At 47.7% G+C, this 27,125-nt stretch overlaps 3 protein-coding genes across 4 annotated transcripts in view; 2 read left to right on the forward strand and 1 right to left on the reverse strand.

Moving 5' to 3' along the window:
- The window catches only part of M1AP (meiosis 1 associated protein), a 90,888-nt gene extending 78,124 nt beyond the window's left edge, over positions 1–12,764 (forward strand). Inside the window, 5 exon segments of the mRNA XM_012807399.2 lie at positions 8,286–8,492; positions 11,383–11,523; positions 12,032–12,043; positions 12,561–12,669; positions 12,672–12,764. Coding sequence (XP_012662853.2) covers positions 8,286–8,492; positions 11,383–11,523; positions 12,032–12,043; positions 12,561–12,669; positions 12,672–12,718 — 516 coding nt within the window. The 3' untranslated portion in view covers positions 12,719–12,764.
- Positions 12,765–13,706: 942 nt separating this feature from the next.
- On the reverse strand, positions 13,707–16,539 carry DOK1 (docking protein 1). Of its 2 annotated transcripts, none has more exons than XM_003793370.2 (5): positions 16,440–16,539; positions 15,795–16,094; positions 15,553–15,646; positions 15,181–15,365; positions 13,707–14,945 (listed from the first exon to the last, which is right to left on the reverse strand). In XM_003793370.2, the coding sequence occupies exons 1-5, from the start codon at positions 16,497–16,499 to the stop codon at positions 14,133–14,135; spliced, it is 1,452 nt and encodes a 483-aa protein (XP_003793418.1). In that variant the 5' UTR covers positions 16,500–16,539; the 3' UTR covers positions 13,707–14,132. The 2 variants fall into 2 exon arrangements, with proteins under 2 accessions (XP_003793418.1, XP_012662861.1); XM_012807407.2 differs by having other exon boundaries at positions 15,795–16,091; positions 16,440–16,515.
- A 1,749-nt stretch (positions 16,540–18,288) lies between these two features.
- Positions 18,289–27,125, forward strand: part of LOXL3 (lysyl oxidase like 3) — a 21,356-nt gene continuing 12,519 nt past the window's right edge. The window contains exons 1-3 of the mRNA XM_003793363.3: positions 18,289–19,047; positions 20,674–20,837; positions 21,421–21,635. Of these exons, the coding sequence (XP_003793411.1) occupies positions 18,735–19,047; positions 20,674–20,837; positions 21,421–21,635 (692 nt within the window). The 5' untranslated portion in view covers positions 18,289–18,734. The remainder of the gene's footprint in view (positions 19,048–20,673; positions 20,838–21,420; positions 21,636–27,125) is intronic.

The following is a 27,125-nucleotide window of genomic DNA, read 5'->3' on the forward strand; positions in this document are numbered from 1 at the left end:
ACACCAGCCACAATGCCCAGCTATTTTTTTGGACATGAGGTCTCCTGTCTGGCTCAGGCTGGTCTTGAACTTGTGAGCTCAGGCAATCCACCCACCTCAGCCTCCCAGAATGCTAGGATTACAGGCATGAGCCACCTCGCCCGGCCTTTACATCTTTTTTTTTTTTTAGTATGTACTTTTAAAGTCTGATTTCAAGCTAGCTTTTCCTGTTTCTCACTGTCATGTTTCCCCTCCAACCAACTTCTCATTCTAATATCTTTCTTTCTGTTAATAGCAGCACCACCATCAACTAGTCACCCAGGCTTGAAACCTCAGTCACTTTCAGCCATCTCCCCCTTTACACCCACCTCATCACTAAGCCACATCAGTTTTCCTGTCATAGCTGTGCTTTCTGCCCTGTTCCCACTGCTTATTCTTAGCAAGACTTCCTCAATAAACTCCTAACTAGGCTAGGAGCACTGGCTCAGGCCTGTAATCCTAGCACTCTAGGAGGCTTAGGTGGGTGGATTGCCCTGAGCTCACAGGTTCAAGACCAGCCTGAGCAAGAGCAAGACTCCATCTCTAAAAATAGCACGGTGTTGTGGTGGGTGTCTGTAGTCCCAGCTACTTTGGGAGGCTGAGGCAAGAGAATAACTTGAGCCCGAGAGTTGGGCTCAAAGCTTGCTGTGAGCTATGACACCACAGCATTCTACTGAAGGTGACAAAGTGAGACTCTGTCTCAAAACAATAAAAATAGATAAAAATAAACTCCTAACTTGCTTCCCTACCCCAATCTCTGCTTCTAATTTTCCTATACATTGGCACCAGCTTTATCTTGGAGCATTCCCCTATCACATTTTTCTGTGTGCCAATACCCAATAACTTTCTAAGCCTGCCTGTTCTGTCCCTACAGCATCTATAGCATTAGTCTTCTCCTCTCCATTCTCATTATCAATATCCTAGTTCAAGTCCTTTTTACTTCTTTCCTTAATATTGCAGTAATCTCTTAACTTGTCTTGATACTTTTAATGTTTCCCTTCACAATCCATTTTACATACTGCCAAGAGTATATAATCTTTTCGCAAGACAGCACTGACTCTGGCCCTCCTGAACTTTAAAATATTTTGTGGCTGTTGTTTACCCATAACATCCATATTCCTGAGCCTAATAGTCAAGGTGTAACTTTGTCTCCTGCTATTATTCTTCATGTACCATACACTCCAAGCAAATTAATGTATTGATACAAACCTTAAATGTACCCACCTTTGAACCTTTGCTTATGTTTTTCCTTCTCTTATCTCCATGTGTTCAAATCATAACTTGTCCTGAAATTACAAGCTCAAATGTTGTTTTCTCATTGAGACCTTTCTAGTTTCCTCTACTTATTAATAGACCTTTGTGTGCTCTATTACTTTTTAGAGAAAAGCTTATTTCTTTTTCTTATTAATTTCTATTTCTTATTAATAGGCCTTTGAAAAGGTCTGAGAAAAGCTTATTTCTTTTTCTTAATTAATTTCTAATTAGTTTCTTTTTTTTTTTTTGAGACAGAGTCTCAAGCTGTCCCCCTGGGTAGAGTGACATGGCATGACAGCTCACAGCAACCTCCAACTCCTGGGCTCAAGCGAGTCTTCCGCCTCAGCCTCCCAAGTAGCTGGGACCACAGGCACCCGCCACAGTGCCTGGCTATTTTTTGGTTGCAGCCGTCATTGTTGTTTTGGCGGGCCCAGGCTGGATTCAAACACACCACCTTAGGTGTATGTGGCTAGCGTCTTAGCCACTTGAGCCACAGGCGCTGAGCCCAGAATGACTTTTGAAGGTTGTCTTTTCCTGATATTTCTACCACTCCCCAACTTTACCAATAAGTTTCTCAGTCTTAGTCAAATTTAGTCCAGAATAGAAAGTCTCCTTTTGTTAGCTCTCTTTTCGGGGGAGTTGAGGCAAGACATTTTTATAATATGTGGTGGTAAAATGCGATTTGTATTGTCCAGGAAAAGCTTAAGCTTTGGAATCAAATGACCTGAGGTTCCTGACAGTGCCTGTATTTCCCAACTGTATGAACTTAGGTAACATGAAACTTCTCAAATTGTCAGTATATGATGATGTCAGACAATTAAGTTCATGAACATGTACTAGAAAAAGTTCTACATACTTCATTGCTGAACGTCAATCACTATGGTCACCACATGGCCAAGAAGAGTACTTCAAAGACCATTCATATTCAGCAATGAGGTATATAGCACTTTTTCTAAGATGAGTTTGAGAATTTAATTGTCAGATCTTGTATCTATCTAGCGACCCTGTGTATTATAGTCTCTGCACGTATGGTATGTAAAGAAGCACAATCCAGAAGCATTAAAGTAATTTTTCTTTTCTTTTAAAAGAAAAGAAAAGGTCATTTGATTCTATCTTGCCTAGGCTGGACTTGAAGTTCTGAGTGCAAGCAATCCTCCCACTTCAGCTTCCCAAGTGGCCAGAACTACAGGCACACACCACCACATCTGACTAATTTTTAAATTAATCTGTGCTTTCAAGGAATACCAAAGAGGATCTAGTTCATAATTCATATGGTATTTCTCAAATTTTCTTCCTCTACTCAATTACCTATAACCTGAAGCTCTTCCTAGAATCTCTTACACACACACATTAAAAAAAAAAAAAACACTAAAATTCTCTTTATGTCTCCAATCCCTGCTCCTCTGTCAGTCTTCTTCCTCCCTCTCTCAGCTAAATGTTATAAGTTGACTTAACCTCTCCGATATAGCTCTCCTCCCTCTCAGGTCCTATCTCTTTCCACCTATTTATTTATTTATTTATTTTTGAGACAGAGTCTCAAGCTGGTGCACTGCGTAGAGTGCTGTGACACCATAGCTCTTGGGCTTAAGCGATTCTCTTCCCTTAGCCTCCAAGTAACTGGGACGACAGGTGCCCACCACAAAACCCGGCTATTTTTTGGTTGCAGTTATCGCTGTTTAGCAGGCCCTGGCCGGGTTCAAACCCGCCACCCCTGGTGTATGTGGCCAGCACCCTACCGACTGAGCTACGGGTGCCACCTCTCTTTCCTTCTATTTGTAATACCCAGGAATAGAACTGATAGACCTTTTCCTTTCATGTAGAAGTAGAATGAAGTAAGAGAGAACTCGATTTAAGTTGGGGGTGTGGAGAAGAGGGAGGGTGGAGAGGGGAGGAGGAAGGGCACAATGTAAGGGTAAATGGCACACCTCCTAGGTGAGAGGCACAACTAAAACAGGGACATTACCTAACAAATGCAAACATTGTAACCTAATCATTTATACCCTAATTAATCTGAAATAAAAAAACAAAAGTAAACTAAGGAAAGGAAAGAAGGGAGAAGGTGTATGAGTAGGGTGACCAGACGTCCTGATTTTGGTGGGACAGTCCTGCTTTTCAACTGGGTGGTTTGTATTTCTGTGAGCTTCACAAACCCTGCTCTATTATTGCTCTACCCTTCATTTTTCCTCTGTCTAGTTGCCTTAATTATTTATTAGTTATCATTTATTTTATTCTTTTTATGCTGTTGCATTTTTCCAAACTGGTGTAACTGTTTGTGGAATATGGTAGGAAATAAATATATAAATAAATACAATGAATTTTTTCCAAATATTTGTGAGATGAATCTATCCATTGCCAGGAAAATAGCATTTCAATTACCAAATCTTGCTGTGTAGTCTCAGTTATGTAGCTAGTGACTCACTTTCTACATCCTCATTTCTCTTACAAAGTCATGTCTGTGTGAACTTGAAAAAGAAATGAAAGGGAGGCATCTATGGCTCAGTGGGTAGGGCACCAGCCCCTTATACCAAGGGTGGCAGGTTCAAACCTGGTCCCAGCCAAACTGCAACAAAAAAATAGCCAGGTGTTGTGTTGGGTGCCTACACTACTTGAGAGGCTGAGGCAAGAGAATCACCTAAGCCCAAGAGTTGTAGGTTGCTGTGAGCTGTGATGCCATAGCCCTCTACTGAGGGCAGCAAAGTGAAACTCTGTCTCTTAAAAAAAAGAAAGAAAGAAAGAAATGAAAATACCACCTAGGTCTTTCAGTTTCCTACTTAAAATGCCAGAGTCTCTGGAGACACATTCCAAAGCTTTACAAGCAATGTCTGCCCTAATTGGCCACAGAAGTGACAGGATTTCAAGCCAGGATATGTCCAGCAGGAGTCTAAGTACACAGGCAATAAGCTGGTTGGGCTGTAAAAGGGTGGGGAAACGGAAAGTCCTTGGTTATATGGGCAAAGAGTCAAGACGAAGAATCCAAGCTGAGAATGGGGTGATGGCAGGTCAGGAGCCATTGAAAAAAATGGCTGTTAGGGAAATAGATGCTAGGACAGCAAGCTAGCACTAGCATGGGTCAGTGGGCTTCCTGTGACCCAACCTTGTCTATTTTATTGCTTCTTTCATCATACCCCCTCCATCCTCCCCTAGCCATACTAATAAATTACTAAATGTTCTACAAATATACTAAACCGTTTCACACTCACATACCTTTTTTCATGCTGCTCCCTTCCCCTTTCCTCTGTCCACCTGACAAATATCTATTTTTGCCAGATTCTAGTTAAATGCCTTCACTATGAAGCCTTTCCTGCTCCCACACAGCCTCCATTCTTCTTTTTTGCCCTTCCCTATTCATGTACCTTTTGCCACATCTATCTTGACCTTCATACATTGATAAGCAATATGAACTTGCACCATAGCTCTCTGATGTGAGAAATGTCACAACACTATATATATATATATATATATATTTTTTTTTTTTTTTTTGAGACAGACTCTCACTATGTCACCCTCAGTAGAGTGCCGCGGCATCATAGCTCACAGCAGCCTCAAACTCCTGGGCTTAAGCAATTCTCTTGCCTCGGGTCTCAAGAAGCTAGGACTACAGGCACCCGCCACATCACCCAGCTAATTTGTTGTTGTTGTTGCTATTGTTGTTTAGCAGGCCCTGCCGGGCTCAAACTCGCCAGCCTCGGGCAGTGCCTGTGGCTCAGGGTGTAGGGCGCTGGCCCCATATACTGAGGGTGGGGGGTTCAAACCCACCCCAGCCAAACTGCAACAAAAAAATAGCTGGGTGTTGTGGCAGGCGTCTGTAGTCCCAGCTACTTGGGAGGCTAAGGCAAGAGAATTGTTTAAGCCCAAGAGTTGGAGGTTGCTGTGAACTGTGACGCCACGGGACTCTACCCACGGTGACATAGTGGGACTCTGTCTCAAAAAAAAAAAAAAAAAAAAAATAGGCTCGGCGCCTATAGCTCAACCGGCTAAGGCGCCAGCCACGTACACCTAAGGTGGCGGGTTCGAATCCCCAGCCCGGACCTGCCAAACAACAATGACGGCTGCAACCAAAAAATGGCCGGGCGTTGTGGCGGGTGCCTGTGGTCCCAGCTACTTGGGAGGCGGAGGCAGGAGACTCGCTGGAGCCCAGGAGTTGGAGGTTGCTGTGAGTGTGATGCCACGGCACTCTACCCAGGGGGACAGCTTGAGGCTCTGTCTCAAAAAAAAAAAAAAAAATAGAAGAGTAAAAAAAGCATCATCGTGGTCATCATCATCCAAATCTTGAGCTCCATCATAAAAGTTACTTACCCAGGGAGCAACTTCCTACTTATCCCTTCCTGGCTTAAAAAGGCCACATCCTCCCAGCAGGGGCAGATTCCTCCTATTCACACACACATCATGATTTCTATGTCATTTATTTCCAATTTGATGGGCTTGGTAAGCATCAGGCAGACTTTCCTTCACATTTGGGTCTGTTCTTCATGAAGACAGCACATCTTCATGAAGAACAAATACGAGCAAAATGTTAAGAAAGCATGAACTTTTGAAGGTACCTATGAAGCTCTTGGCTCAGTGCCTGGTGCCTGATCAGAACTCTATTAATGTTTGTGATTATGATTAATTTTCCATGCCCAAAACAACTGCTCCTCCCCAAAACCTTTGATGAGGATGCACCACAGCTCCAGAATTATCAGTCAAGTCCCACCAAAGAGGTCAGCATCACAGGGCGAATATACACCTCTTTTTCTTGGAGACATTAACAGTTTCCTACCCCTTGCTTGATGCCTACCAGATCTCCTCAGAGTCACTTGCTGCGGAGAATGATGATCCTGCTCTAAAGTGTTCAGAGCACCCACCCACCCCACTCTAACATATTCTCTCTGGAGCGTAACTCTAATGCTATAGCAGATATTTCCTGTCTCACTGTGTCACTTTCTACTTGTCTTCCACAGGACACTAATATTTCTCTTCCCTCTTAAGATCTTTTTTCCTTATTGCCTTTACTCATATTTTCTTTGAACTTTCCATATAAAGTAGAATGAGTAGAACCAGTGTGTTTTCTGTGTTTTCTTTCATGTTAAGTAGCAGGGAAATAGTAGAGAAACTGTTACACTTTGCACTAGATGTAACTGATGATCACCCCTACCAAGAGTACACATGTACAGTTCTATTAATTAATTAATTAATTTATTTTTGAGACAGAGTCTCACTATGTTGCCCTTGGTAGAGTACTGTGGCATCACAGCTCACAGCAACATCAAATTCCTGGGCTTAAGCTATTCTCTTGCCTCAGCCTCCCAAGTAGCTGGGACTACAGGTGCCTTCCACAATGCCCAGCTATTTTTTTGTTGCAGTTGTCATTGTCATTGTTGATTAGCAGGCTGGGGCCAGGCTTGAATCCGCCAGCCTCCGTGTGTCTGGCTGGTGCTATAACCACTGTGCTACAGCTGCCAAGCAGGTTCTAACAGTTCTGACTCCATACTTCTTAGAGTTCTGTGGTTTTCCTGGAAAAAAACCACCACAAAAAGTTGGCTCATTTCCATGACTCATTTAAAAAGGCTGCACCTACAAAATCTGCTTAGAAATCTGCTTGTCTCTTCTTGCCCAAGTGCTAACCTCTGTTGTCTCCATGGCACACAGCAAAGTGCTACCATCTGTTCCTCTGTGCTCTTCATCCACAGAGTCTTTACCCCCAGAATTCTGACCCCACTTTTTGTCCTGTGACTGGATGAATGGATCTCCAGACCCTTACCCCACCTGTCTTCTTGTCGTATCACAGCTTTCTCCCTGCTCTACAGGCTACTTCACCACCTTTTTAACCTTCTCTGGACAATCTGGGGATCTCCAGTCAGCCCATTCTAACTGCAGTCATTAGAAACACAACCAGACTTTATCACTCTTAAAATAAGACCTGAATTTCTACAACATCCATATGAGTCTCAATTCAAGACTCTTGTTTTTAAGAATTAAAATTCTTGGCTTGGCACCTGTAGCTCAAGCGGCAAAGGCGCCAGCCACATACACCAGAGCTGGCAGGTTCGAATCCAGCCCAGGCCTGCCAAACAGCAATAGCAACTATAACCAAAAAATAGCTAGGCATTGTGGTGGGCGTCTGTAGTCACAGCTACTTGGGAGGCTGAGGCAAGAGAATGCCTTAAGCCCAGGAGTTGAAGGTTGCTATGAGCTATGATGCCATGGCACTCTACCCAGGGTGACAGCTTGAGGCTCTGTCTCAAAAAAAAGACAGAGTGACAGAGTCTCACTTTGTCATTCTTAGTAGAGTGCCATGGCATCACAGCTCACAGTGCCCTCAAACTCTTGGGCTTAAGCCATTCTCTTGCCTCAGCCTCTCAAGTAGGTGGGACTACAGGTGCCCACCATGATGCCCAGCTATTTTTTCAGTTCTCATTGTTGGTTAGCTGGCCTGGGCCAGGTTTGAACCCACCAGCCTGGGTGTACATGGCTGGTGCCCTACCCACTAAGCTGGGGGTGCCACCCAAGAATTAAAATTCTTAAAGTCCACATTTACCATTGACTGTGGTAGCCTCCTCTGGGGTAAACACCTACATCAACTTAAAGGGCATTTCTTAACATAGCAACTGCCCTGTGAGTTGTATTTGACTTGTGCTAATTTTGAGCCCAGGCTTCCTAAAACATATGTAATTCACACTTCTCTTAACCTATCTTGACCTAATATTACACATGGCCCCAAGGAAAAAATTAATTTTCTACTGGCCCCAAGGAAAAAGAAATTTTTCTAGTGTGGCAGTTAATATGTTTACTTGTTTGTCCATCATTAACTCTTTGTGTACTCTCTAAAGCATATCCCCAACTAGGGAGGAAGAGTAGTACTTTGTGGTATCAGTGATTCAGGCAGGCAGTCCCTCCCTCCTAGGACCAAAGTGAAATGGCTCAGCCCTCCCCAACACACCCAAAAGAATGCAGGGAAGCCCCATTTGGGATTGATCCTCAAAATGTGCCAAAGACTGAAGATGAACCAGTATTTGTGCATGTCCTTGTTTCAGAAAAGAGAATGGTTGCTTTTGGCCAAAGGGGAGCCCCTGAGCCCAGGATACAGCCAGAGAACCTCTGCCAGCACCTTCTATGTGATCATGCCATCATGCTCCCTCACACTGCTGGTGAAGGCAGTGGCTACACGGGAACTGATACTGCCCAACCCTTTCCCGCTGCTATCTGAGGACCCACCTGATGACAGCCTCAAGATTGTGGAGGCAAGTGAAGCCCAGATGTCATAGGACAGATGGTGGAGAGAGAAGAGAATGGAATTTAAGAAAGGGGTGAAGAAGAGGAGTAAGCATGGGTGGGACAGCAGAGGAGGAGTATGATAAAAGAGTAAGAGAAGAAAGCAAGATGAGAACATGAGGCTGGAGGAAGGAAGTAAAAGCTTAGGTTAAGGCAGCAGGGTATGAATGAAGCAGAAAAGAGACTGGCTTGAGGGAAATGAGGTTTGAGAAGAGAAAATTAGAGGGAAAAATGACCCTCTCTCTACAAAATTAAAAAAAAAAAATAGCTGGGTATAGTGGCACTCAACTGTACTAGCTACTCCCAGCTACTTCTGGAGACTGGGGCAGAAGGATCCCTTGAACTCAGGCGATCAAGGTTACAGTGAGGGCTCGGCGCCTATAGCCCAACCGGCTAAGGCGCCAGCCACGTACACCTAAGGTGGCGGGTTCGAATCCCCAGCCCGGACCTGCCAAACAACAATGACGGCTGCAACCAAAATAGCTGGGCATTGTGGCGGGCGCCTGTGGTCCCAGCTACTTGGGAGGCGGAGGCAGGAGACTCGCTTGAGCCCAGGAGTTGGAGGTTGCTGTGAGCTGTAATGCCACGGCACTCTACCCAGGGGGACAGCTTGAGGCTCTGTCTCAAAAAAAAAAAAAAAAAAGGTTACAGTGAGATGATCTGTACCACTGCTCTCCAGCCTGGGCCACAGAGCAAGACCCTGTCTCTAAAATACCAAAAAATATAAAAAAAAAACCTTTTTTTTATATTTTGAGATTGAGAAACAGGGTCTCAATCTTGCTCAGGCTGGCCTCCAACTCCAGAGCTCAAGGGATCCACTCACCACAGCCTCCCAGAGTGCCAGAATTACAGACATAGACCACTATGTCTGGCCAAAACCAACATTTTTTTTTAAGAGGGAGGAGTGATGGGTATAAGTGAATGACTGGGAATTAGAGCCTTGTGGAACCATAAGACACACACAGGTACATCTGCCCCTGAAATCAGGTTACAGCTAGCTGCAAAGGAGAAAGAGAAAGTGACACAGATGGGAAGCTTGATGGCCCAGCAAGAGTGGGTGGAGACAGGGGAGGAAGCTGCAGTACAGGCACTTCCAGCTCCAGGTGACAAACTAATTCTCCTTTGGTTTGGTCTGGCTTTATCTTGCATTGGCTGGCTTTCCTGCCCCTACCTCCATCCCCACTTCTATCCTGGAGAGGACACTCTGAGTTTAGAAAAGCAGAGAAGGAACCAGGCCATGGCAGCTCATACCTGTAATCCTAGCACTCTGGGAGGGCCCCGGCAGGTGGATTGCTGGAGCTCAAGAATTCAAGAACAGCCTGAGCAAGAGCGAGACCCCGTCTCTAAAAATAGCCAGGCATTATGACAGGTGCCTATAGTCCCAGCTACTTCAGAGGCTGAGGCAAGAGGATCACTTGAGCTCAGGAGTTTGAGGTTACTGTGAGCCATGATGCCTCTCAAAAAAAAAAAAAAAAAAAGCCAGGTGCAGTGGTTCATGGCCTGTAATCCTAACACTCTGGGAGGCCAAAGCAAGTGGATTGCTTGAGCTCACAGATGGAGACCAGCCTGAGCCAGAGCAAGACTCCATCTCTAAAAATAGCTGGGTGTTGTGGCAGGAGCCTGTAGTCACAGTTATTTGGAAGGCTGAGGCAGGAGAATCACCTGAGCCCAAGAGTTTGAGGTTGCTGTGAGCTATGACAGCATAGCACTCTACTGAGGGTGACAAAGAGAGACTTCGTCTCAATAGAAAGAGAGAAAGAAAAAAGGAAGGAAGGAAGGAAGGAAAGAAAGAAAGAAAGAATAGAAAGGAAAGGAGAAGACACAGAGGAAGGCAGAAGAAAAAAAGAAGTAAGGAGGATGGAGTAAAGGGTGATGACAAAGAAATAGGAATCTTTGTATGGGTTTTGTGTTGTGTGTTTGTTTATTTTTGTGTCCCTGGGTATGTATGTGCTTGAGTCTCTAATTTGGTGGCACTGTGTGTAGATATGCCTGTGAACATCTGTGTGATATGTTTTTAATGGGCTTACTTCTCTGCATTATACGTGTGTGTGCATCTGTTTGTTGAGAAGTAGAAAAGGCAGGCAATGTACACTCCCAAAATAGGAAGAAGAAAAAAAGCAAACAGCTTTGAAAGCCATTTTCTTCTCCTCCTCCTCCAGCAGCTCTGAAGGCTGCCCCCTCCCCCATTATTTGGATCTGGATTCTCTATTTCCTCTGCTAGTCTATCCAGGCTGAGGGTGGGAGGGGTGGCTCTGCACAGGGAGAACTGGAACCACGTTGCTGCTGGCTCAGTGACTTAATGTGCAGAAAGGACAAGGCCTGGGATTGTACTCTGTCGGCTTGGCAGCTGCAGGGACACCCGCAGTGGAGGTGGGCACGAGTGGCCATGGCTCGCTCAGCGTCTCACTTTGAGGCCAGTGGTTCCTGGCACAGGATGTTGTGGCCAGGAAAACCTGACTGCTCAGGAATGCTGTGCTCCTGTCTCTCTTTACACTCAGCTCACCTCACCTCGCAGGCTGTGTACTCACCCTGAAAACTGTGAGTGCTGTCCACCCAGCCAGCGTGCAACCCTCAGACACCCTGAGCACTCACATTGGATTCCCTGTCGCATTCACAGTGCCTCAGCCCCTCTGGACACACCCCTCATCACGTGGGATTGCTCTCACTTCTCGCACCCTTGCCCGACACCTCCCAAGCACTGCGACCTTGGGCCAGAACACCCAGTGGGACAGCAACTATTTCACAACCTTCCTGTGAGCCCAAGGGTGTTATTCCCTTCTAGCCTCCAGAGTCTGCCTGGCATCCTTTGCTTAATGACCTCAAGTTTCCTGGGTGAGACCCCTCCTCTCTTTCCCTCAGAGCCTGCTGGACAGCCTGGAACTGGAACCCACCTACAACCCCTTGCAGGTTTGGAGCCACCTCTATTCACATCTGAGTAGCACCTTTGTCAAGCCTCAGCAGCGGCTCCACCCAAGCTGGGAGAGCAGAGCCCAAAGAAAGGTATAGCTCCCTCCTTCCTGCCCTTCCTTCTGCCCCTTCAGCTCAGAGTCTAAGAGAACCCTTCTGTCTTATCCCCAACACCACCCCAACAAAGGGGGAACCTTCCCACAGGGTGAGGGGAGAACCAAACTAAGAGGAAGAATCAGACAAAGGGAATCAGAACCCTTACGGGACAGGGAGGCTACTCTGCTTGAGTATTTACATAAGATAATGTTTAGGTGTTTTAATTGTCATGTTTATGATAACTCATTAGCCACTTAACAGACCAAACATAACAACAAACATCAATTGTCATGTTTACGAAACTCATTAGTCACTTAACAATGTCTAACTGAGCAAACTGGCTACACAAAACTGCAACCACAATTCAGTCCTTGAAAGAAAAAGCTGAAGGAAAGGTGGGAAAAGAAATGCCCAAGGGAAAGGAAATTATCATTACAGCACCAGTCGTCTGCCAGGTGATATGATAAGCACTTTCACTTGTATTTTTCTCATTTAATCCACACAGCATCCTTGCAATGTTAAGTATCATGCTAATTTTACAGATAAGGAAAGAGAGGCTAATCAAGTTGGTAGTTTGGAGACAGGGCTCCAGTGACAAAGGTGGAAAAGGGAAGAGTAATTGAGGATGGAGAAGTATTTTTATGAGATCCATATTCTATATTTGAGCTTCCTTTTTGCCCTTATTTTTTTCCTAGTTTCTCAGTAACAGAGCTTTTAGAAAAACTCTTATTTTCTCTTAGCTAAAATTACAGGAGAATGTTTCCAAAAATTCTTCCAAATAAGTCAATCTAGAAGAGGGAGCAGAGCCCACCAAAAGTTAGCTGATGGGCAAACAGACAGAGGAGGGACACTGGCAAGGAGACATGCTGTATAGAGGCTGAAGCCCAGGGGACTCCATGATCCCTACCCTGAGCCTTGAGGCTGTTGCCTGGATGAGACTATGAAGAAGTTAGGACAAGAAGCCCAACAGAGGCCAGGATTAGGAGCTCAAGAATTCTGGTCTTCAGAAAAACCTCTGGTTGCTCTCTCTGCAGGGTGGGCAGCTGCAGACCAATCGAGTTCGAGCCACAGTGACCCCCCTGCCTATGACTTCCGCCCCAGGAAGAGCCACAAAGATGCCAGCAGCCAGCAAAGCTTTCTCAGAAGACTTTTCCTGCCTTCCGAACAGGGGAAGTATCACTCAGGGCCCTAAGTCACCAGCACCAGAGCCCAGCTACACTGCTTAATCATATCTATGCTAAGACTCACACAGTGGCTATCTGTATTCAGACACTGTACTCAGAGTGCCTGGGAAACAGAGCCTTCCCCTACTCTGTTCTGAGTGTTGCCTGGGCCCCACTCCTCAGGCCAGAAGTGGCACACCTGTCCCTTTTCCAGCAGGGACCTCTTTTGGATTTTCTTTTGGATCATTAACAAAGATGAAGATTAAACACCCGGTAAGCCTCCATCATTGTTAAGAGCATTCCTGTGCCCAGAATTTCTTTGTTGTTGCTGTTGTCCCCATCCTAATCCTGAGACAGAATTTCTTCTAGTAGCTCTATGTAAGCAGGTGGACGAGGTCAGGTCACCCTTGGGAAAGTGGGCCTCAGAAACAAGCATGAAGTTTTCAGAGTTCATGAAAACCAAGTAGAATTGATCCAAGCCTCATGCCAGAGTTTGTGTCCTTGCCAAAACACCAGTCACACCACAGTTCCCTTTAGCCTCCAAACAGACAAGTGCTTGGTAATTGGTACCTATATGCAAATTGTGTGTGTAGGGGGATAGGGACTGTCACGGCTGAGAACGGGAAAATGATGGTGTGAAAAATACCTACTCCTTTCTTATTCCCCTCTCCCCACACATGCCCGCTTTCCTGTTTCTCCATTCACAAAATACTACTACCACTTTAAAAATGCTTACTCTGTGCTACAAATTACACTAAGTACCTGAGAAATGTTATCTCATTTCATATCTTATGTGAGGTGTAGGCCATTATTAGTTTTTCTATTTTAGGGCTGCAGATATTATAGAACTCATTAAGGGTCAAACAGCTAGCAACCACCCAGGCTCTGAACCACCACATGCTCAGCTCCCCTCCTTGGGTCCCTTTCCTCTTTCTGTGGCTCCCAAAACATCTCTTGTTCCCCTCCACTTCCACTCTGCCACTGTGTCCTCTCTTTGTCTATTCACACACATAGACCTCTTAAACCCAAGATGGCTTTAATAAGAAAAAATTTTAAAATATATCTCTGTCAAAGAACAATGCAAGAAGGATCTAAACAGTCCAGCATCTCCCTAGAGCTTCCAAATAGGCCCCTCAAACTGTGCCTTCTCTGACCAAGTACCCTTTTCCATAAACATGGTCTAGCAGCTTGTCCTTTTCTTTGGCAGGTAGGGAAGAAATGGGTTTGGGGTGCTGCCCTCCCTAGAACCAATCCCTTAGCCCTGCCATCTCTTCCACTTCCTAGGACTTCCTGGTATTGACTGTCCTTCCCTTGATTCCCCCATACCTCTGGTCACATGGGCCCCTCCCCCCCTCTGGTTCCCACTGGTTCTAACTGGTTTCTTTGATCCCAGAAGCCACCTCTGTGGTCCTCCTATCTGCAACCCTAGCCCTGCCTTACTTCTCAGGTGGAGCCCTCTGACTTGACCCCAGCCCTGTCTGTCCCTACTCTAGCAAGCCCACAATCCCAGTTTCCCGAGGCCCCACTCTTCTGGACCTGGCTGTATAGGATAGCGTCTGAGCTGTGCCCCTTACTGCCTCTGCCAGTTCCTATACCAAGTTCAGGGAAGGCCAGACCCTGGGGCTTGGGGGCTGGGAGGGGCTTCGTGCTCCGAGAGGGTGGCACGGCATAGTCGTCAGTGGCAGGATTGTAGGGGAGCTCATAGCCCTCCTCCTTCACCCGAGCCTGGCACCACCATGCATCCTTGGGTTCCTGAGGTAGATCATAAAGGTTCCGGGGAGGGGCTGCAGCCAGGCCCTCAGGTTCATCATAGATGGGGTCCTCTTTGGGGTCTGTCAGGTTGGCCTTCAGCAACTGCTGCTGCACATGCTCATACAAGTCCCAATAGAGAGGTTTCTTCAACTTTACCCCCTCCCCTGCTCGAGCAGGTGTGCTGTCCAAGGGGTCTGAGTATAGGGAGTCCTGGGTAGAGCCTGGAGCAATGCGCAGAGAGTCTAAGGGCTCGGCATACAGGGCTGGGGGGTTGCCCAGGAGCTCCTGGGGGCCAGGAGGGGAAGCCAACTTCCCTTCTGCCTCCTCCCCTTCATGGGCTTCAGCTCTGAGAACATCATGCCCCTGTCCTGCTTTCCCCTGGACCTTCTGCCAGTTGATGGCAGTCTCAACTGCCTGGAAGATGTCATTTCCCTGTGTTGTCTGGAAGGTGAAGGTTCCAGGGCCTGAGGGGCAGCGGCGGCCAGCCTCAAAAGAAAACATGACCTGAGGAGAGGGTGGAGAGAAACACATTAAACAGGAGCCAACACCGGAAGTGAGTCACAGGGCCTGAACTAATTAGGGTATCTATAAAGAAGAGACTGCCTGGGGATGGAAGTTGGGTGACAGGGATAGGTATGGAAGAAAGGGGAATCCAAAGGTCAGAGTTTGTCCCCAATGCTCTGCCCTAACCCAACCACAGCTACCCAACCCTGCAAGCCCTCCCTGACAGCCCCCGAACCTTATCCCGGCCATAGCGACGCAACAGAGTGTAGGGCCAGGACAGAAGTGGTTCCAGTATCTGACTCTGGGACCCCACAGTCAGGAGAGTCAGTCTCTCTGCCTCTACCCTCAGTACATAGGAGCCATGCAGGCCACAGCGCTCAGCGGCCTCCGTCCTCTGCACAGTCACCCAGAATTGGGATCCTGGAAGGAATACACAATTAGATGAACGACTGGGAAAGGTGGAGGGACCAGGAAGTCTCAGAAGCAGAGTGTCCAAGCACCACCTTGGAAGCCAGTTCTCAAGGGCTTTCTACTTGGTATCCACCCGCTTCCCAAGGGTACTCCTCCTTCCCATTCCATCACCTGCCCGGGCTTCTCAGGCATCTACCTTCCCAAGTGGGGCTGTACAGGGAGTTCTCCAGCATCTCCAGGGCAGAAAGCTTAGGTGGGTTTTCAGCAGGTGCTGGAGCCCAGTTGCCTTTCTGTAGTAAAAAAGAGAGCATTTGAGAACTCTATAACTCCCTTAACGTGTGTGTGTGGGGGGGGGAATCTGAGACAGCCCGGTTTCTCTGCCTTTGTGACCCCACCCACTGTGCCCCAAGCCCCTAGCCGGCAGCCCCTGCCCCTCACCGGAAAGGCGTTTCGGCACAGAGTCTGCACCCAGGCAATGCTGGATGGAGCGTCAGCCGCCAGCAGGTGTGAGCGCTGCGCAGTATCCAGGCGAAAGGCAGTGGCGCCGGGCTCAGGAGGGCTTTCCACCGCCACGGGGGCCACGCTCACACATTCGGCCAAACGAATCACCTTGCAGTCCAGGCGGCGCGAGCCCCCTCTACCACCTCCAGAACTTGACCCCTTATGGTCAAAGAACTCCAACCGCGCCACGCCGTGGGGACTGGCCGGGTAGAGTACAGCCCACGTCTTCCTCCACTTCTGGGGAAAGAGAGACACTGGAGAGGGAGCGGGCATGCACTGGCGGCCCGAGCCCCGACGGGGAAGAAGTGGCGCAGGCCGATTTCATATCTGGGGTTTTCCGACGGGGAGGGAAGTTTGCCATGGATGATGCTTCTCTGTCTCCCCAGGACCAGGGAGGGCACACCCCGAGACTGCAGGCGCTTCTCGGGAGTAAGCAAAGCAACTTCACGGAAACATCAAGGGGCTCTCCAACTCCCAGCGCCTCGCTCCGACCTGCTACCGGACCCCTTCCTATTTCTGGGCTCTTTCACCTACTACTAGCCCAAATGGGGTTCAGCATTCCCTGCCCCCCCCCCCCACTACCTTGGTCCCGAAGCGCTGACTCTGCAAAAAGAGCGGCCCTTCCATCACAGCTCCGTCCATGGCCCCCGGAGGTTCCTTCCGCGCTTCCTGGCCCGGAGGGCGAGAGGCGGGGCTAAGGGCGGGGCCTAGCACGCCCGAGGCATTTCTGCCCCGCCCCCTAGCGCCTGCTGGCCGCGACCCGGTGAGGTAGGGCGAGGGAGAGCAGCAGGAAAGGATAAAGGTCACCAGATAAACTGGGAGGTGCACCACCTCCAGACCCCTATCCACAAGCCTGGGAGCGCACAAGTTGCACCACAGGGAGGTTTTCAGTTTCAGCCAGAGGGTCCTGGGGCATGGGCGTGGGGACTGCGTGTGATGTCATATGCCCAAAGTGACATCAGAGCGAAAGGCCTTGACACCGCCCCGAACCTACCAGCACAGCACATGGGGGCAACGGAGAGGGCAAGTAGGCCTTCAGGGCTTCAGTTCCCCAGGCTCCACCCGCCCCCAACCCCGCCCGAGTTGGGCTGTTTACTCTTGGCCAAGGAGGAGGCGAGAAGGGAAGGGCTGGGGGCTGGAAGTCTTCCCGCCGCCACAGGGGCCGCCGCCCGGTGGCCGCTTGCATTTCAGCTCCCTGACCGCAGCTGCCCGGCCCTCCAACTCGCGGGAAAAGAAAGCTTCATTGAGCAGACCAGGATGGTCGGGGGAGGGGGACAGACGCGGCGGCGGCCAGCTCCACGGGGGAGGGGAAGACCAAGAAGAGAGGAGGGAACTGACTGGGGAGGAATGGAGGGAGAAGGCGGAATGTGGGAGGGCTCAAGGGAACGTGGGAGGGACGAACAGAGAGGGGAGAGAGAAGAGGGGGGTCCGGTCTCCCCTAGCCGACGACTTTTTTTTGGAAGTCCTAGACTGGTCTTCAGCACCAGGACTCTTCTCCCACCCCTTAGGGTCCTGCTCAGCCAAAGGTAGGGGAGTTGGGATGGAGAGGGACCAAGGAAATGGGGTGGTGTGGGATGGAGTCAAAAGGAGGGGAAGCCAATCAACCGAGAGTTTGATTATTGTCAGAGGGGAGTGAGACACAGCAGAGTGGAGAGAGGAGGCAGATACTGGCGGTGGGAGCTGGAGCGGGTTGTTCTAAAAAGGAGGGCAGGAGAACCTGAAGGCTGGGGGCCCCTACTCTTGGGCCCCCCAAGCCAAAATGTCCCCAGAACAAAGCTGTCTTGTTGGGTTGTTTGTCGGGATTCAGGGAAGCATGTTCAGAGGGCCCCTCGCTGTGAAGGGGCTGTTCTCGGCCCCAGACATAGCAGGACTTGGCTGAGGAACCCATAGAGCCCTGGCCTCCGGTTGCCGGGTGACAGAGACGGTAGAGTTGGCAGGAGGCTCAAGACAACTCAACTCCACCCCAGCCCAGCTTGAAGCCTGGCCTGCCTGGGCCCCTTGACCCTGCAGGGCATCTGAAAGCCTGTGTGCCAGGGAGAGTGTGCAGCAGCGTATTCTCTGTGAATTGTTTCGTGTCCCCCTCCCTGCCTGGGAATAGGACTCTGGCCTTGACTCCATTCAGGGGATCTAAGATCCAAGGGTCTCCTAGGGGCCCCTTTCCTGCCTCTCTCCACAGTTCCATTGTCTGTCTTCTGTCAGGCTAAATGGGGTCATCCGGGTCCCTCCCACATCTGTTCCTTGGCTCTTGTCAATCCCTCTCCTCCTCACCTTTCGCTTCTCTCTCTCCCTCCTTCTCCACTACTGTATGCTTCCTTCTTTCCCTATCACCTTCTGTCTTCAACTTTGTCTCTTGGTTTTCTCTCTTCTGTTCCCACAATCCTGGTTCCTCTCATATCCTGTCTGTCTGGGTTCTCCTCTCTGAGTGTCTCCTACTCAGTCTCTATCTCTGTATCTTGACCATTCTGACTCTTGATCTCTAATCCCTGTCTTATTTCTGGGTCTCTGGTGAGTGAGGGTAATGGAGATGATGAAGGCAGAACTAAGGAAGGACATTGTGGGGCAGAACAACTAATTGTGAGGGTTTTATAATTTACAAAAGGGAAGGAGAGAATAGCCATCTCCTCCCACCCCCATCTGGGTCCCTCAGGCTGCACTTCTTTAACTCTGTGTCTCTGCCTTTATGTAGTGTGTGTTTCTCATCATCTCTCTTGGTCCCTGAAATGCTCTCTTTCCCCCATACGGTCTCGCTCTGTCTCTGGTCTTCCTCAGTGTCTGTTTTCCTTTCCTGACTTCTCTCTCTCTCTCTCTCTGGGCCTTGCTCAATCTCAGTTTCTCTCACACATACTTTCTTTCTGGGGCACCCAGGCCTTCCCTGCCATGCAACCTGTCAGTGTCTGGCAGTGCAGCCGATGGGGGCTGCAGCTGTGCCTGCTATGCAGCTTGTGCTTGGGGTCTCCATCCCCTTCCACGGGCCCTGAGAAGAGGGCTGGAAGCCAGGGGTTGCGGTTCCGGCTGGCTGGCTTTCCCAGGAAGCCCTACGAGGGCCGTGTGGAGATACAGAGAGCTGGTGAATGGGGCACCATCTGCGATGATGACTTCACACTGCAGGCTGCCCACGTGCTCTGTCGGGAGCTGGGCTTCACAGAGGCCACAGGCTGGACCCACAGTGCCAAATACGGCCCTGGAACAGGTGAGCAGTGATCCAGGCGTAGCCTAGGTATTACCCAAGGATAGCCTAAGTGCAGGAAGAAGGAATGCCAGGATAGCACAGCCACAGGGACACAGGACTCCAAGAACAGCCAATACCAAGTAACTCATGGATGACCCACCAACATAGCTGCATGACCTTAGGCTAGTCAGCGTTTTCTCTGAACCTCAGTTACCCTGTGTGCAACATGGCTAGCTGATCTCTAAGTTCCTATCTACTACAAAAGTATCTACAAAGACATGAATAAGGACAGCCCAGATACAGATGAGCCCTGTGTGATTTAATTACCTGTATAGTTGGTTTTGTGGGAAGCTGAGAGTTGGTAAATGTCTGGATGTTTCAAAACCAGAAGGGATCACAGATACTGAAGCTGATGAAATCAGATTACAGGCCAGAGCTAAAACTAACAAGCTAGAACTGACTAAGAACAAAACTAAAGCTGACAAGTACAACTGGGTGGTAAGGGCTTAAGATCAAATTTTACTTGAGGCCTAAGGATGCTCAGACAGTATGAGCCAACAGTGGGATTGATGGACAGAAGCAGGTGCAACCTGCATTTGATCACCCAATTTCCACTGGTTAGACAACCTCTGGAACAAAGTGTCATTTGTAGGTGCTACATTTTAAGAGAGACAGTAGAAAATGGAAATACTTTAAGAGGAGAGCTGCCCAAATGTGAAAGATTCAGAAGCCATGTTTCTAGAAGGAATAAAGAAGCAGGAGTTTGGTTAAGAAACAGAAAGCCTCGGATAGCAATTACTTTAATGGTTGTCTTCAAATATGGGAAAGTCAGTTATGTGGCTGAGGGGTTTTTCTTGATGGCATCAAAGGACTGAATCAGATTTGCTGGGAGAAAGTCAAGAGTAACAAGGACTTTCTGATGGTTAAAGAAGTCTGGTGAGTCAGGATGTAGGTGTCCCAGCAGAAGTTAGGTAAGTCCTTTCAGGATATGAATGAGGGATCCCTGGGCAGTGGCTAGGACAGATAAACTTTGAGGATCTACCCAATCCTGAGAGAAAATCAGTGATACTCATGAGAGTCTAGACAGGAACAAGGAGCTATGTGGCAGCACAGATAGAGCAAGCATGTGGGAGAATGCAAGGGTGAGGTGAAGGGATCTTAGATTTCCAAGTCTCAGAAGAGATCATATTCCTAAGTCCCCATGTACTGGCTCTGTGGCCTTAGGTAAGTTATTTAACATCTCCGAACCCTAGTTTCTTCACATAAAACAGTCTTTAGCAGTTCTAATTATGATTATGTATATTAACACTAAGGCAGACCACCTGGCACACAGTAGGTACTTAACTAGTTGTAGCTATCATTGAATGGATGAGAACCCATCAGAATGTCATTGTTGATTCTTAGTTCGCATTTGCCGTATCAACATCTTGAGTATTCCCAGATCACCACCAACTTTCCATCAATCGTATGCCCTCTTTCCTATTACCCTCTAGGATCCTGCCTCTTCACCAGGAAATCCCCATCACAGCAGAAAAGTGGGATTATTGTGGACAAGTGTGAGGCTCTCATGCTTTCACTTCCCATCCTCCCCATCTCCCTCATCCTACCGCCCTAAGCTTCTCTGTCATCTCATCTCCCCTTCCACAGGCCGCATCTGGCTGGACAACTTAAGCTGCACTGGGGCTGAGAAGAGTGTGACGGAATGTGCCTCCCGGGGCTGGGGGAACAGTGACTGTACCCATGATGAGGATGCTGGGGTCATCTGCAAGGACCAGCGCCTCCCAGGCTTCACAGACTCCAATGTCATCGAGGTCTGTAGTTCACAGACATATACACACCACCCAGGATGACCAAATAGAGAGGACTTTGGGGTGTTTAGAGCAAATATTAGAAGATAGAGGATCCTATATGCCCCTGTGGGATAGTTTGGATTGGCGAGAGGCGTGGAAGAGCAAACGATGGAGTTCATAGGTGCTGTAAAATTTGGGCGATGGGGAGAGCAGGTAACATTAGCATTCATAAGGAACAAACTCTCCAGCTTCTGGCCTTCTTGTGCAGAGGGCGTCCTTCGCTTTCCCTCCGCTCAGTTGTTACTGCCATCCTGGTACATCTCCTTTCTTACTTTCTCCTCCTCCAAAGCCACGTCCTCTGTGAAGTCCTCCCTCTTGCTTCAGGCAGAGTTAGTCGGGTGCTTCCTCCTCCCTCACCTCTCCATCATTTCTCAGAGCACAGCATATCCCTCCACACTCGTGGTTGCAGGAGAGCCCGCGCCCCCAGACTGAAGGCAGGCATGGCGTTCTCCTCAGCCCTGTCTCTCAGCCCCATCCCGCCGCTGAGTTTACAGGACAGGAGAAAAGTTGCCACTCTTTCCTCTGCTTGTGGTTCCGCCCTCAGGTAGAGCATAACCTGCAAGTGGAGGAGGTGCGACTGCGACCAGCAGTCGGGTGGGGCAGGCGGCCCCTGCCAGTAACCGAGGGACTGGTTGAGGTCAGGCTTCCTGATGGCTGGTCCCAAGTGTGTGACAAAGGCTGGAGCGCCCACAACAGCCACGTGGTCTGCGGGATGCTCGGCTTTCCCAGTGAAAAGAGGGTCAACGCGGCCTTCTACAGGTGAGAGGCGTGGGCGCTGGCTGCAGGAACCCTGGTTGGGTGCTCGAGTAATAATGTTGCGAGGCCTTAAGGGTCGGGGCACTGGGAGAACCCCAGGGATCTGGAACAGTGGACAAATACGGAGGCCTAAGCCGAAGAGTGGGGAAATCTTGTGGGGCCACGAAAGACTTCACGAGGGTAGTCTGCAGTGCAGAACAGTGGGGCCTCGCTCTCTTGCGGCCCAGCCGGCACGGGGGTGGGGGCGAGGGCGCTGCGGGCAGGCGGGTGGATCTCCGGCTTCAGTCGCTAGCCGCCTCCCAAGGTCCCGCCCAGGCCCGCGGGCGCCGGCGCAGCCAGCCCGCGGGTTCCAGGTTCGGCCTGGCCGCGGCCGGCCTCGGGAGGCGGCGCCTGGCTGTGTCCAGCGCAGAGCTGGGAGCCCCGCGGTCTGGGGACCAGAACGGCTAGCCAGGCGGCGTGTCTCTGCCATGGGACGGATCCAGGCCCGGCAGGAGTGCCGTGGCAGAGACCTGGCCCCGCCCTGGGCCGGGTTAGTCCGAGGGCGAGTCTGTGAGCCCTCCGGGCGCCAGGGGAAATTGTCCAGAATGCCCTTTGGCGAGGCGCCCACCCTCTACACCTGCCCTAGAGCTCTGCTGTACACGCTGGCTTCCAGGATCACGAATCGCCTCAGGGAAAGGTTCTGGGCTTACAGCATCTTCCCTCCCTGGAGCATCTAATTTGGTCATTTTGAAAACAACCATTGGGAGCCTGGCAAATATTTGGAAGTCTTTACACTGTCCTTCTATAATCTTCTATTTTGGGAGCCAGAAATGCTTTTTCTTCAGTTCTTCCTTAGATCAGTTTTGCTGAAAAGCCTCTTGACGTCTAGATGGCACACCTTCGAGTTTTCCTTTCCGGCATCCCACTGCTTATATTGAACTTTAATCACCTAAAACCAATTCAAGGCTTCCTTAGCCTTAAGCAGCCTTTTTGAACCTAAATACATGTTGAGTTTACCTCATCATTTAAAACCCATGATGATCCCATGAAATAATCTTGAGTCCTGATGTGATTTTCAGTCATCCCACACAGCCTTTGGTCACAGACATGATAGCTGTACCTCTGACTTTCATCAAAATGACTGCAAAACCCAAAAGTTTCAAAACCAAAGTTTCACTCTAGTAAAGCTTCCCCCCAGGCGGAGCACCAAGGATCAAGCCTGTAATCCTAGCACTCTGGGAGGGGGAGGGGGGAGGATTGTTTGAGCTCAGGAGTTCCAGACCAACCTGAGCAAGGAGACCTGGTTTCTACTAAAAATAGAAAAAATAGCTGGGCGATGTGGTGGGCACCTGTTGTCCCAGCTACTCAGGAGGCTAAGGCAGGAGGATCCCTTGAGCCCAAGAGTTTGAGAGGTTGCTGTGAGCTATGATGGTGCCACTGCACTCCACTTGGGGTGAAAGAGTAATTTTCTGTCCAAAAACAAACAAAATTTTTTTCTTTAGATTTACATCAAACCTCTAATCATCGCTTGAAAAATTTGTTTTTTCAACTAATTGGGAAGAAACAGAATACAACAGTGGTATAACCAACATTTCACCTTGTATATACATATATTTCTTATCTATAATGACATCACAGGAGATTTTGTTTTTCTTTGCTAAAATCCAGATACACTGTGTTCACAGCCATGCTCCACCTTTCCAACTAAATAATCCTTTCCAAAAAGGAAATAATACTTATTTGGGCCTATTTTTACTGAAATCCTTTTAAATTTCTAAGGATCACCCTGGTTTTTCCTAAATGCTTGCAAACTTCCTGTTTAATAACTTCTCCCAGAATGTTACTTATGTTTCGATTGAGAAATTAAGGAATATTTTCTTGCTTTTCTTTCTTTCTCTCTTTTTGAAAATCAATACATTATGTAGTCTTCAGTCTTTTCCATACTTGCTCAAATTTTTTTCCTTGACTCTGAGACTTAACTGAAAGTTCTTCCAGCCCCAAGGAATACACTTTATCTGGTCTTAAAACAGCTGTGTGTCATGCTCTGTTACTATCTTCCATCTTGGGGCTGTACTTGCTTTTTACCTTTCCTAATCCAAATACCAGGTTCTGAAAGATTCGGAGGATTTAAATAGTGGTCATTTCAAGTGAGGAGTATAGCATGTACAGAAGTGTAGCAATTCATTTGGCCAATATTTATTTATTAAAACCTTCCTTGTGCTAGGTACTGTTGGAGACATTAGGGCTTCAACAGAGAAAAAAATGGACAAATGATCTCATGGACTAAAATGAAAAGATGATGAAGAGTGCAATAGGTTAAAAAAAAGCTGGGAAAGTGTTAAGACATGGGAGTAGAATTGCAGTTTTAAATAGAGTGGTCAGGGAAGGCCTCTCTGAGAATTGAAAGGAGGTGAGGGCACAAACTATGCAGACATCTAGATAAACATTTCCAGGAAGAGGGATCATAAATGAAAATATTCTAGGGAGTGTGTGTGTGTGTGCGTGTGTGTGTGTGTGTGTGTGTGTGTGTGGTGGGGGAGGGGAGAAGACATTCTTGTCATTCTCCAGAAGGCCACTGTGGCTGATACTGAATGAACACAGGAGAAAATGGTAGGAGATGATAGGAAAAGAACAAGAGGCCAGGGCAGTGCCTGTGCCTCAGTGAGTAGGGCACCAGCCCCATATACGGAGCAGGGGCAGGATCAAACCCAGCCCTGGCCAAACTGCAGCAACAACAACAAAAAAAGAATGAGGGGCCAGATTCTGTTGGGTCATTTGAGAGACTTTGACTTTTACCCTGTGTGAGATAAAACATTTTGAGCAGAAGCATGACATTAGGCCTTCATCCATATATTTATATTTATGCAAGCACAAAACAAAGGGGTTTTTTTTTGTTTGCTTGTTTGTTTGAGACAGAGCCTCAAGCTGTCCCCCTGGGTAGAGTGCTGTGAAATCACAGCTCACAGCAACCTCCAACTCCTGGGCTCAAGCGAGTCTCCTACCTCAGCTTCCCAAGTAGCTGGGACCACAGGTGCCCGCCACAATGCCTGGCTATCTTTTGGTTGCAGCCATCATTGTTTGGCGGGCCCAGGCTAGATTCGAACCTGCCACCTTAGGTGTATGTGGCTGGCGCCTTAGCCACTTGAGCCACAGGCGCTGAGCCAAAACAAAGTTTATTGAGGAACAGAAGGATAGGTTTACAAAAGCAAAAGGAAGATTAAGGCTTACAGAGCAAGATGCATTTGCCTTAGATGATAAATGGGCCTCCTTTTTCACAAGGAAGGAAAAGGCTCTAGTAATGGTCTGGGGTTCTATCTGAGTGGGAACCTCCTCATGGTTCAGTGGTTGTCATGGACAGTAAACTACATGATAGTCGGCTCTAAGTCAAATCCTACTGTGCCTGGGCTGCCTGGCCCTGGGTCATTTTTCCTTCTCCCAGGTGTGGCAGTTAAATGCCAGACCTACATTTTTAAGTTATTTCTTTCACTACTTTATTAAGAATAAACTGTAGGGAATACAGCAGAAGGAAGAGGGTTAGGTAGGTTACTGTATCCTAAAAGCCAAGTAAAGAATGTGAAAAGGGGAGATGACCAGTAAAAGTGGTGAAAAATGATCAAGTTTTGTATACTGTTAAAGGTAGAGCCCATAGGATTTGCTAGCAGATTCATTGTGGTGTTAGAAAGAGAAGTTTAGATCATCCCAACATTTCTGGTCTCAGCAAAGTATGAATTGGCTTCATCTGACAAAGAACATAGTGGGTGGAGTATGTTTTGTGTGGAGATGGGGATGGGGTAGAGAGTAAGAACTTGGTTATGGACCTGTTAAATTTGATGTTCTTTCAGACAATGAAATGACAAAGCTAAGTTAGACAAATTGGATATAGGAATCTAGAGTTCAGTTGAATTAGGTATATAGTCTTGAAACACTTTACATTCATCAAGGAAGTGAATGTAAATTTTAAAGAGTGGGGCACAAGGACTGAAGCTTGGGGGGCTTAAATATTAAGAGGTCAGGAAGAAAGGGTGAAATGCACACAGTGAGGTGAGTGGAAAGAAAACCAGGATAGTGTGGTGGCCTGGAAACTAAGTATAGGGCTCCAAAGACGAAAGAGTGATCAACTGAGTTGGTACTACCCATAGATCTAAAAACATGAGGACTGGGGTTTAGCAACATGGAGTCGTCACTGATCCTGACAGAGCTGATAGTGAACAAGATCTATCTGGAAAACAGTAAGTTAGCAAGAGCAGGTCTATACAGAGAAAGAGTGGAAGAAAGATCTGAGCAGATATAGTGAGGTCATTAAAGTAGAATATTTAAAATGCTGAATTAGAGAATTTGATCTGTGTCTTATAGAAAAATTAAAAATAAAGGTATTTTTATGAAGAAGTGATGAAATAAAGCCAGTGTTTTTAAAAGTTTGCCTATGGGCATGATGGCATATGCCTATAATCCCAGCTACTTGGGAGGCTGAGACAAGAGGGTTGCTCAAGTAAAGAGTCTGAGGTTGCTGTAAGCTATGCTGCCATGGCACTGTACCCAGGGCAACAGAGTGAGACTCTGTCTCAAAAATAAATAGGCAGTGCCCATAGGTCAGTGATTACCAGTGATTAGGGCACTGGTCATATACACCAAGGCTGGTGGGTTCGAACCCTGCCAGGACCAGCTAAAAACAATGACAGCTGGAACAAAAAATAGCCAAGCATTGTAGTGGGTGCCTGTAGTCCCAGCTACTTGGGAGGCTGAGGCAAGAGAATTGCTTAAGCCCAAGAGTTTGAGGTTTCTGTGAGCTGTGATGCCATGGCACTCTACCCAAGGCAATAGCTTGAGACTCTGTCTCAAAAAAAAAATAAATAATAAATACATAAATAATAGAAAAGAAAAGGTTTGCCTGAAAGTAGTAAATGGGGAGAGGAGGGTCTAAATGCAATAAAACTAGTTAGGAGTTTATCATAGAAATGAAACTTATTAGGAAGGTGACAATATATATGGAGGACAATAAATAGATTTTGGATGATTAATAGGATATAGAGAATGAGAGAAGAGACACATAAAATGATTCTGAAGCTGCCTGAGAAAAAGATGGTACCATCAGTATCTCAGGGCTTCAGGTTAATAGTGTACTGTTAACAGCTTTAGGGATGAGCCATCCTTGGGAAGTTTGAGATATAGGAATTTTCCTAGGTATGCACAGCTTGAAGTAATTTTCAGAGATCAAGAATATTTGCTGTATGTATTGTATGTGAATTTTATACTGAGTCTGGAGTGTGAAGGCTGGAGGAGGAAATATACTAAAGCATGGAAGTTGTTATTCATGGGGAAAGAGATTATAGGAGTCTGGGAGATTCTGTGGAGCTGTGTTATGTAGATCTTCTTGCCAGGTCAAGCCAGGCTGAGGAAGCATTCTCACAGATGATGCAATTATGAAAAATAGGCAGGAGAGTTATAAACAACTCTACTCCTCCTTAAAGAAAAACAAATGGGGGCTCGGCACCTATAGCTCAACCGGCTAAGGCG

The sequence above is a fragment of the Otolemur garnettii genome, unplaced genomic scaffold, assembly GCF_000181295.1.
Source record: "Otolemur garnettii isolate 467f Iridium unplaced genomic scaffold, OtoGar3 scaffold00068, whole genome shotgun sequence".
NCBI classification, from domain to species: Eukaryota; Metazoa; Chordata; class Mammalia; order Primates; family Galagidae; genus Otolemur; species Otolemur garnettii.

Coding starts and splice junctions, on each gene's coding strand:
- DOK1 (XM_003793370.2), bottom strand. CDS start 16,499: ATGGACGGAGCTGTGATGGAAGGGCCGCTCTTTTTGCAGAGTCAGCGC. Junction 15,366..15,552: donor GTACAGCCCCACTTGGGAAG/GTAGATGCCTGA, acceptor TATTCCTTCCAG/GATCCCAATTCTGGGTGACT. Junction 14,946..15,180: donor GTCGCTATGGCCGGGATAAG/GTTCGGGGGCTG, acceptor CCCTCTCCTCAG/GTCATGTTTTCTTTTGAGGC.